The following is a 9727-nucleotide window of genomic DNA, read 5'->3' on the forward strand; positions in this document are numbered from 1 at the left end:
CCACCTACAGTCCCAATAATCTTTAGGAAATGTAATATTTCCTAGGATGGTGAAATCCCTGGTGCAAATTATCTTGACATAACTCCTACTCAGAGAAGAGTTGACCGAGAGCATACCATTGGCTTTTAATATATACATATTTGATTGAGTTTTGCATGTGTATGAGTCTAATCTACCTGTATAGAACCAATAGAGTTTTATAAGCTTATATGTACACATATACATACACATAAATCTATCTTATGACACTATATTTCTGCTTAGGGATTTTTTTTGTTTTCAAATTGACATAGAAGACAAATAGCATGATCTTGCCATTTGCTGTTGGAGGTGGCATTGTCAGGAAATGGCAAGTCCAGAGAAACACAGATAAGAAAGAATGAGACTGTATAACAAAATAAGCATTTCTTACAACAAACCAACCTGTCCATTTCCCTAAGTAAACCTCTATGATCTGTACACCCTTATTAAATAATCTTATTAAATAGGCACATAAAATATACACATATACAGTTATTAAATAAGCAACACAAATCCTCTTCTATCTGCAGCCACACTCAGAAACAGCCATGCCTTCATATTTAAACTTATAAGTGACAACGCCTTTGTCTAAATAGAGGATGGAGATGGGCTCCAGCTTGGTGGGCACACAGCAGGCTTTGGAAGCCTTCTGGGAATTCTTGAGGTGGACCAAGGCCTGGATAATCGCATGTTTTGTGGGTGTGAGATGCTCTGCCAGGGGGTAGTTGCAAACACCACGGCACTCGTAGGCTTCGTATCCAGGCGGGGCGATGATCCAAGAGTCCCAGCCAATCTCCTTGAAGTCGATGTAGAGCGGGGTCCTCTTGCAGTAGTTTCCTTTGGCATTCCTTCTGATGCGGGCAGTGGAGTCATAGATGATGTTCGACCTCGTCTGCAGCAGAGCCTCTTCCCCAGGACCACTGGAATAACCATCCAGGCCCTGGTTGTCCAGCTCCAGAAGTTGCTCATGGGTGATCATTTCACTCAGTTCCTCTTTCTCTTCCTTCTCATTGCTTTGGTCATCAGAAAACACGACAATCAAAGGGACATGCTTATTCTGGGCGCTGGTGTCTATTTCCAGTTGTCCCCTGCCAGTGCTCTCAGTTTCGCCGTGTCTGCTCTCAATGTGGACTTCCAGCTGGTGGGTGGATGAACCTGACTTTTGCCAACGTCTGATGGCACTGGTGACGTCAAAAGTCTCCCACTCACTGTTGGTTCCATAGATCTCCTCTGACACTAAGACCAACATGTTTCTTTCACCCTCGTTGTCCTCTGTGCTCTCAAGTACTTCAAAAATTGTAATTTTCCGGTCCACTCCATCATATATCATGCGATCTCTTTGCACCAGTGTGTACAACCTAAGTTCAGCCATGATGACCTCTTCATGGTGGGGGATGGACACATTGAAGAGGAGAGGGTATTTTCTGAGCCCATTAAAACTGGCTGGTTGGGAAAACAACTCTAAAAAAAAAAGACAAAATTGACATTTACAGTATGTCACAGAGAAAAACAGACACTTACTTATGTCATAAGAAGGCTTGTCTATGAAGGAAATTTGATTCAGAGAGAATAAGGGGATATAAATGAAAACAAACACAATGTTAACATTCTCTGACACAGAAAACACTGAAAGGTCAATGGTAGAATATTAGACTGAGTTAAGCTGCCAAGACTAAACTGGAAAATGGCAGTCTAATGAATCGTGAAAAACTCACCCAGCCTTGCTTGCTAGCTTGTCAGCCACAGAATTATAGCACTGGTATGGGCAAGTCCCCAATCTTTCTAACCAGTGAAGAGATAACAGATGAAACTTGTTATGGTTGTTCTTTTCTTTAAAAAAAAAAGTTTATTGATTGATTGATTTTGAGAGATAGAGAGAGACTTCGATTTGTGTTCCACTTATTTATGTATTTATTGGTTGGATCTTGTATGTACCCTGACCAGAGATTGAACCCTCAACCTTGGTGTATCAGGACCATGCTCTATCCCACCAGGGAAATTGGTCTTTTCTTGACACTTTTCAGAGAGCCTCATGGTTTGTCATATTTGCATGTAATGGGTGGAGTCCCCACATAGCTGGCTGGCACTGTTCTTCCTAAAGACCTTCACCTAGACCAGAGGTTGGTAAACTATATTCCATGGGTCACCAATCTTCAAAATAAAGTATTATTGGAACACAGCCTCACCCACTACTTCTGTATTGTCTGTGATGATGGTTGTACTACAATGGCACAGCTAAATAGTCCCAAGAGAGAAAAATCTTATATAATAAAAGCCTAATATGCTAAGTGTCCGATTGTCTGGTCAGCCTTTCAACCAATCAGAATGTAATATGCTATGATATGCTAAGGCTGTCAACCACTCGCTATGACGTGCACTGACCACCAGGAGGCAGATGCTTTGACCGGAAGGTTAGCTTGCTGCTGGGGTCTGGCCAATTGGGACTGAGCGAGACTGGCTGGACACACCCTGGAGACCTCCTATGATCCCTCCCCAGCTGGCCAACCTCCCACATCCCTCCTGGCCCCAATCATGCACCGGTGGGATCCTTCGGCCTGGCCTGCACCCTCTCACAATCTGGGAACCCCTCAGGGGATGTTGGAGAGCTGGTTTCTGCCCAATCCTGCAGGCCAGGCTGAGGGACCCCACTGGTGCATGAATTCGTGCACTGGTCCTCTAGTGTTTCATAAAACCTAGTATATGTACTGTTTATATGGCCCTTGATAGAAAAAGTTTGCTGATCCCTGCTCTAGACACCAAAGCCTGACAAGGTCAAGAAGATAGCTATATACCAAGAGGGTCACAGCAGTTGATTTGGGGTATGCAGTCCTTGACTAGGAGAAATAGGGAAATGAACCTTCGGGATAAATTGGTTGATTTAGTCTTATACCCTTAGCACCTGGCACGGAGTTTGGCACATACAAATCATTCAAGAATATTTATGAAATAAAATTTTAAAGGTCTTTTTATCTTAGAAACATACCTCCAAATATCATCATGTTGACTTTCTATGAATTTTATAGGAGTCCAACAGCTCCTGTAGTCTTGCCCCAGATAACACATGTCTAAAAGGAATTCCTGAGGGCATTTGTCATCAAACAAAGGGTTCCATGACACCGAAGATGATAAGCACCACCAACTGAGGTATTCTCTATCACCTTTAGCAGCATTTTCCCAACTGTGTACCCCATTCATGAATTTAATATTTTTATTTAACTTGATCTGATTATTTTATACTTTCAACCTCTTTTAGACTTTTCTTAAGCAACAGCATTTATGAAATGAGGGGTTTGAGGTGATATGTGGATTTTTTCTAATTTACAATAGTAAAAGTGTACAATTATTTCACATGATTTACAGCTTCCTCTAGATTCTACCTAAAATCATCTCATATACTTCCAGTAGAAAATATTGGTCAATGGAATGCATTTCAGCTTTCTAGCATGGCTCTCAAAACAGCTATAACCAGGTCTTAACTTCTTGATCCAGTCTTTACTCCCATTCATCCTCGCCAGTGCATGAAACATTGCAATTGTTCCATTGATCTTTGTTGAAAGATAAAATAAGTTGTAAACCCTGTTTTAAATAGACTGTTATCTTCATCACTTGTGAAAACACCCCTTTGCTTTATTGTATGTTTCACCTTGGGGTAGGTTCCTCTGACCTTTGGAAAGCCCTATCCCCTCATTTCCAACTACCTAGCTGTGACTCCTCCCTGTGGGACCTTCCCTTCCTTAACCTCCCATCTGGATATTCACTCCCTCCTGAATCACTTGAGTACTTACTCTCTATCTCTCCTTTTACCTTTGCCATGTACATCCTTGTATTTCAGTTGTCTCTTCATGAATGGATCTCCCCAACTAGACTGTCATCATGCTGGCAAGTACCACATCTTAAACTCCTTTTTATGTCTTCAACCTGCAAGATTACCTTGGAGGCAGCACTTTAAACATATTGATTAATTGATGATCCCAGGCATCAGACCAAATTGATTTATAAGTGCAACATATGTCCTTAATACATCAAGTAGCTTGGGAGTTGTTCCCTCCTTATAAGAATGGAGGAGACAGCTCACCTTGGGCAGGGAACATGTGAAGACCAAAAATAGGGGAGTGGACTGGTTGCTTGACCCATGAGAAAAGTGCAGAATAAAAGCTCACTCTAGTGAGAGGAAAGGATTACAAGGGAACACTGGGAAACTTGGTGATCATGAATATGTTCACTATTGTGATTGTAGTGATGGTTTCAATGGCTGTTTACTTATGTCAAAGGCTATCAAATTATACACTATAAATACGTGCAGTTTATTGTATGTCAGTTTTCTATAATAATAAAAGCATAATATGCAAATTAGACCAAATGTCCTCTGGATGTCCTTCCTTCCGGACAAAGCCGAAGCAGGCAGGGGCTGTGGCAGAGGCAGCAGAGGCAGCAGAGGCAGCAGAGGCAGCAGAGGCAGCAGAGGCCCCCGGCTGAGGTGGAGGCGGGTGGGGGCCAGGGCCAAGGCCCTTGCATCAATTTTGTGCATCAGGCCTCTAGTACTTCAATAAAGCTGTTTAAAAATAAATTCACTGTGCATTTGCAAATATAGTAGGTAATAGGTGGAGGAGTTACATTTCTAAGCAAATTTCATGTGCCAGGTGCTCCGTAAACATTGTTTTATTTAGCTCTTACAATGTCCTTCCAATGCAGGTATTGCTACTCTGTGCATTTTACACCAGACAAAACTGAGCCTCAGAGCCGAGAACTGACTACCCCCAGATGACAAGATGAAGTCAGAGCTTTGATAGGAATATTGGTCGTGCTTTTTCCACCTTCGAGGTGGCAATTGTTTCCCTTGATTAGTTAGATTTGGAGGGATTGGGGGATTTGTTTTGTTTTGTTTTGTTGGTCTTTGTCTCCTTAAAGCTGCACTGAGCAGACCCAAAGAGTCAAAGAGAGACAATAGCAGCCAGCAGGGCGAGCCCAGTGCAGCATTCCTGTCCTGGGGACTTCGTATTCCCACCCACAGACTGGCGGAGCTGCAGGCTGAGCTGTCCATGGAGTGAGGACCCTACCCTTGCTGATCTCTAGTAATGAGAAACTGTAAATGTTGCTTCCTGACCTGGATCATCCACATCCTCCAGGGGAGAAGTGAAAGCTGAGAAACCCCAATTTCCCTGGAGGACAGGAGTGGCACTTAGGGTTCAGCGCACAGAAATCCTAGGAAGGAAGGACTCCCATGGAAGAAGACTGTTCATTGGCAATTCAGACTCACCTCCAAAGGAATCTGTAATTTCAGCTTTGCCAATTCCATTATGTTACTAAATGTTACTAAATACCAGATCCAATGTGTTACTAAATATTATAAATTTTGGTCTGGCAACTAAATTTTTAAGGCAAACGGCATCTCCAGGACTAAGCAATACCTACTCAACATTTTCTGTAATGCCTAGAATTTAGGGAATTCATCAGGAATAACTAATGTTTCTTCAACACTTCCTAGGAAATGGAATGTTTCTTATCCAGAACCTTTTTTGAATCACTCTATTGTATTGTATCCCCAATATACAGATGAGGAAATTGAGGATCAGAGAAATAAAACTCATTATCCACAACTACCAAATCAACCTGGTCTCAAAATTCCAAATCTCTGAGCTATGTCTTTGACACCACCTTTCTCCTTTTGAGACAGTCTGGCCAAAATTGATCTAAACCCTATTTTTCACCTGGCTAGTGTCTATAAAAGCATAATTGGTAAATATTAAAGAATTAGTTTCTTTGGACCCACCGTTTTTACCATAGATATTGGATTTTTGGAGGGGTCAACTAACACCATAATAAACAAAGGATTCACTTCCAAGGTCATTAGATTTAGTTACTGAATAAAGATCTGGGAGGAGAAAACACATCTTTCCACTGATATGTAAAGCTTGTGCCTCACTCTTCATAAAGGCACAGATATAAGTTGGGTCATTAACTGGTCCGTGCACACTTCCTAGAAACTATAAACAGTGTTTCAAGGATATACATGTCACATCAAATGCAACAAAACTGTAGGAAAACCCTCTAAAATATAAGCTTCCATCCTGTTTGAGCATCGTTTAAATAAGGCCACAAAGGGGAAACTCGTCCAAAGCTTGAGCGAAACACAAATCACAACTTTCTGGTTTTTGTCTATTTTCATCATTTTTAATCAAAATAGAGGTTGACAAACTTTGTAATCAATCAAAAGCCAAGTGTAAACGGAGGCCTATCTGAAAAGTGACCAACAGCGGTACAGTAGTAGGCCAACATTAACTTTTTGTATTACTTGCTGTCAAAATTTAAACATTTTTCAAGATCCCATTATAATGTCAAAATGGTAGAGAATTTATAACTTTGAATTAAAAGATATTCTTTAGTACCTTTCAATACCATTTGGAAAAGAAGCATTAAAATGATATAGGCCATAATGTGTATTGCTTTGTAGGTCTGTAGATCTGTATTCACTCTTATTCGCTACATCATGCATTAGAAATTTATCACTCCTTGAAAAAGATCCAAGCCAAATGTCATCGATAGAATGTCAACTTACCTTCATTTTTGAAACTCCTGATGATGTTGGCAGATGGCATGGAGGTGCGGTCGGTGGCAAATTTATTGTAGAGTTCCAACATGTACTCGGGCGGGTCCACCTTGGCGGAGTCCTGCATAGGGATGTCAGACAGGTTCAATGTTTTGAGAAACTCATTCTTCATGCTCTGTAGCAGTGTGTCAAAGTCAACACCATCTTGCTCCGAGAAGACATCATCGAAGAGGGGCATGTCTTCTTCCAGAGGCGACTGTTCCAGGCTCATGATGGGGCTTCCAGAAGCAGAGTGAGCTGCCAGGCAGAGGAGAGCGCACAGTTGCAGGGCCAGAGAATCCATGACTCTGCTCAAACCCCCAGGCCAACCCAGGAAGGTTTAGCTCCCCTGGGCTCTAAGTGGCAGTTTTATCTCGCTGAGCGTAAATGTCTCCTGTCACTGGAGACAAGTTTGGAAACTCTTCCTCTCTCTCCCTCCCCCTACCATTCTTCCTCTTCCCCCAAAAGTCAGGTTGCAGTAATTGGATAACAAAATACCCTATAGGGGCCTAGCCTTTCTTATCTCGCTAGTGTAAACTTGTGCACCAGATTTTGTTTCTATCTTGCAATCCCTTTTTCTTTTAATGAGCATTTTGTAAACATTTCCACATTCTGACACTGGCTGAGAGATAGGACAATTTTCTCCTTGCAAAGGCTCTGCTTCTCTTCCTTTCAATTCACTTCCTTTTGGCAGGAATGCCTAAATTCTGCTTTTGAGCGGTTCAATTTCACACATGCATGTAACAAATATTAAGAATCAAACACGATACACATCGATGGCGGTATCTATTAATTCAAGTAATGGGGCTTCCATCTTCACGTACATATTTTTGAAGAAAGACCAAATATCCAAAATCTTCAAGTTAAATTAATAGATATAAGTGAGTTTACATAAACTTTAGAGTCAATAGTCTTTTTTTGTACAGATTTGATCTGGCTAAAATGACTTAGAAAAATAAGGAGAGTGCTTCATTATAAAAGGAATCAAAATGTATTCGGTGCTTTCCTACAAACAGGCATTGTTCTAAGTGCTTTGCATATCACCTAAAGTGCTCCCCGTAATAACTTTATTATCATCCCCATCACACATATGGGTCACCGCCGTTCAATAGCTTGCCAGAGGTCACAAAGCTACAAAGTCTTAGAGCCAGGACTTGAACCCAGACAGTCAGACTCTTGTAAAAAAAAAGAAAAAAAAAAAAAAGGAGACAATCTGACTTTTGAATCGGTGTCTCCCTAGACTGCGGCATGAGCAGCGATGCTGAAAGGCTAACTAGTCCCAGCCCAGCTCTTCCCCGGGGAGTTCATAGTCAGGAGGCAGGCAACAATTTGCAAGTCCTTCACCCATGCAATGAATTATTAAGATCACCAAAATCCCTAACAAATCTACCTTGATGGCTCAGTCAAAACGATCATCACGTGGCTCTAGTAAAAGTTTGATGCATAACATCATTAGGCAAATGAAAAATGACAAATGCCTTGGTCCGAAAAACCATGGTGACATTGACTGGAAAGACAAAGCAAGTTCATCTTACTTTCCAACCCCAATTAGTGGTACTAGCAGCACTGGCCTGCCAGGATTGTTGGGTTGGAGTGGGTGGGTGGGGCTTTTACCACTGAGGCAGCGGGACTGGTGGTGTCTCCCTGGCTGACACTCATTCCCTGTGTGATGATTCAGGTGCCCTGGCACTGTGCTTAGAGGGCTGTGTCTAGATATTGGGTACATTGAACTACTCTTAGGTTCTGAGTTAAATTTTTCTGCATTTACTCCAATAGGTTAGCTACAGAATCTTCACCTTTTACTTCCTTGAGGCTCCCAAGGTTAATAATCATTTTTTGATTTTTTCCTCTCCTAAAATGCAAAATTTTACCGCATTTTAAAAAATTACCTTAAGAAGAACCGGCTTTTAAAGAAAAAGAACCTTTCCTCAAAATTGTCCATTTGTTTAGTAATCGTTGATTTTGCTTCATTGCTCCATTTCAGCTGAAGCTTCTGCTCCTACATTAAAAAGGTGACCATAGACTGAAAATAGATTACACCCTGACCAGGTCCACTGTGAGTGATCCGGGGCCGGACCACATCCTGCGGGTGGTTCGTTTTAACATGAGTTTTCTGACAGCATGCCAGCAGGGCTCCTGTATCATATCCCACATCAAAACAAACCCCGTTTATCTTCACACACACAGATGTCAACGCACACTCCAGATCTCTGAACAGCAGGCATGTGCGTGTAACTGCCACAGGACAGCAGAGTAAGTGGCGGCACTTATAACCCGGGTGCACCATCTCAAAGGTCAGGAGGAGAGACGGGCATCCTACCTTGCAGAGCTCTAGTTCTTTCCATTCTCGGGGGTAAGACGTGCAACTGAGCTATCACTGGCCATCTTATACACCGTGCCAGGGTGACTATGGGGTTTAATATTGGGACCAGTTTCCTAATCATAAATGTTTATATTTGGGGCTGATCGAAAGATAGAATAGGAAAATGTCTATAACCACATCTCAATGCCTATGGCTTCCTTAGCTGCAATGTCCTCAAGCCCCACACTTCTGCGGGGGTAGATGAGGAGGGAGATTGGGTTTCATACACGGAGGAAGGGGATATAACTTTCTTCCCTTTTCTAGGCCTGGGATAGCTTATAATTTAACTGCAGAATCTCATTACCCCTCTGATTTTCTGTAGAAGCTTTTCCTGATGATTCTAAAAGGTTCAAATATCTCCACATTCCTTCCCCTAGCTCGATTTTTCTGAACACCAACTATTACTTTGCAGTGATCTCATTCTTTTGGATCCTACTACACTTCCCAATCTCAAAGATTTAAGGCTAGTTTCAATAACTGCACAAATCTGAAGGATCTAATCTTCAACTGCACTCAGTGCACCCATTCCCTGTGTGATGATTCAGGTGCCCTGGCACTGTGCTTAGAGGGCTGTGTCTAGATATTGGGTACATTGAACTACTCTTAGGTTCTGAGTAGTTCAAAGGGATCTGTGGTACAGACAAGGTGCGACCCCTGGGCTATACCTCTGTGAATTCTGATGTTTCCTGTAAGTAAAACATAGACACTGATAAATGTTACTGATAAAGTTCTCCTGACTGACTAGAGGTCAATGAAGT

The 9727-nt window shown here is 41.9% G+C and overlaps 1 protein-coding gene across 1 annotated transcript; it reads right to left on the reverse strand.

The window, feature by feature from the left end:
- Positions 1-250: 250 nt before the first annotated feature.
- On the reverse strand, positions 251-6911 carry BMP10 (bone morphogenetic protein 10). The gene is made up of 2 exons (XM_070428455.1): positions 6578-6911; positions 251-1482 (listed from the first exon to the last, which is right to left on the reverse strand). The coding sequence occupies exons 1-2, from the start codon at positions 6909-6911 to the stop codon at positions 542-544; spliced, it is 1275 nt and encodes a 424-aa protein (XP_070284556.1). The 3' UTR covers positions 251-541.
- Positions 6912-9727: the final 2816 nt, after the last annotated feature.

Source organism: Myotis yumanensis, unplaced genomic scaffold (assembly GCF_028538775.1).
Source record: "Myotis yumanensis isolate MYYU_CA2020_CCGP unplaced genomic scaffold, mMyoYum1.0.hap1 SCAF_11, whole genome shotgun sequence".
In the NCBI taxonomy this organism is placed as follows: Eukaryota; Metazoa; Chordata; class Mammalia; order Chiroptera; family Vespertilionidae; genus Myotis; species Myotis yumanensis.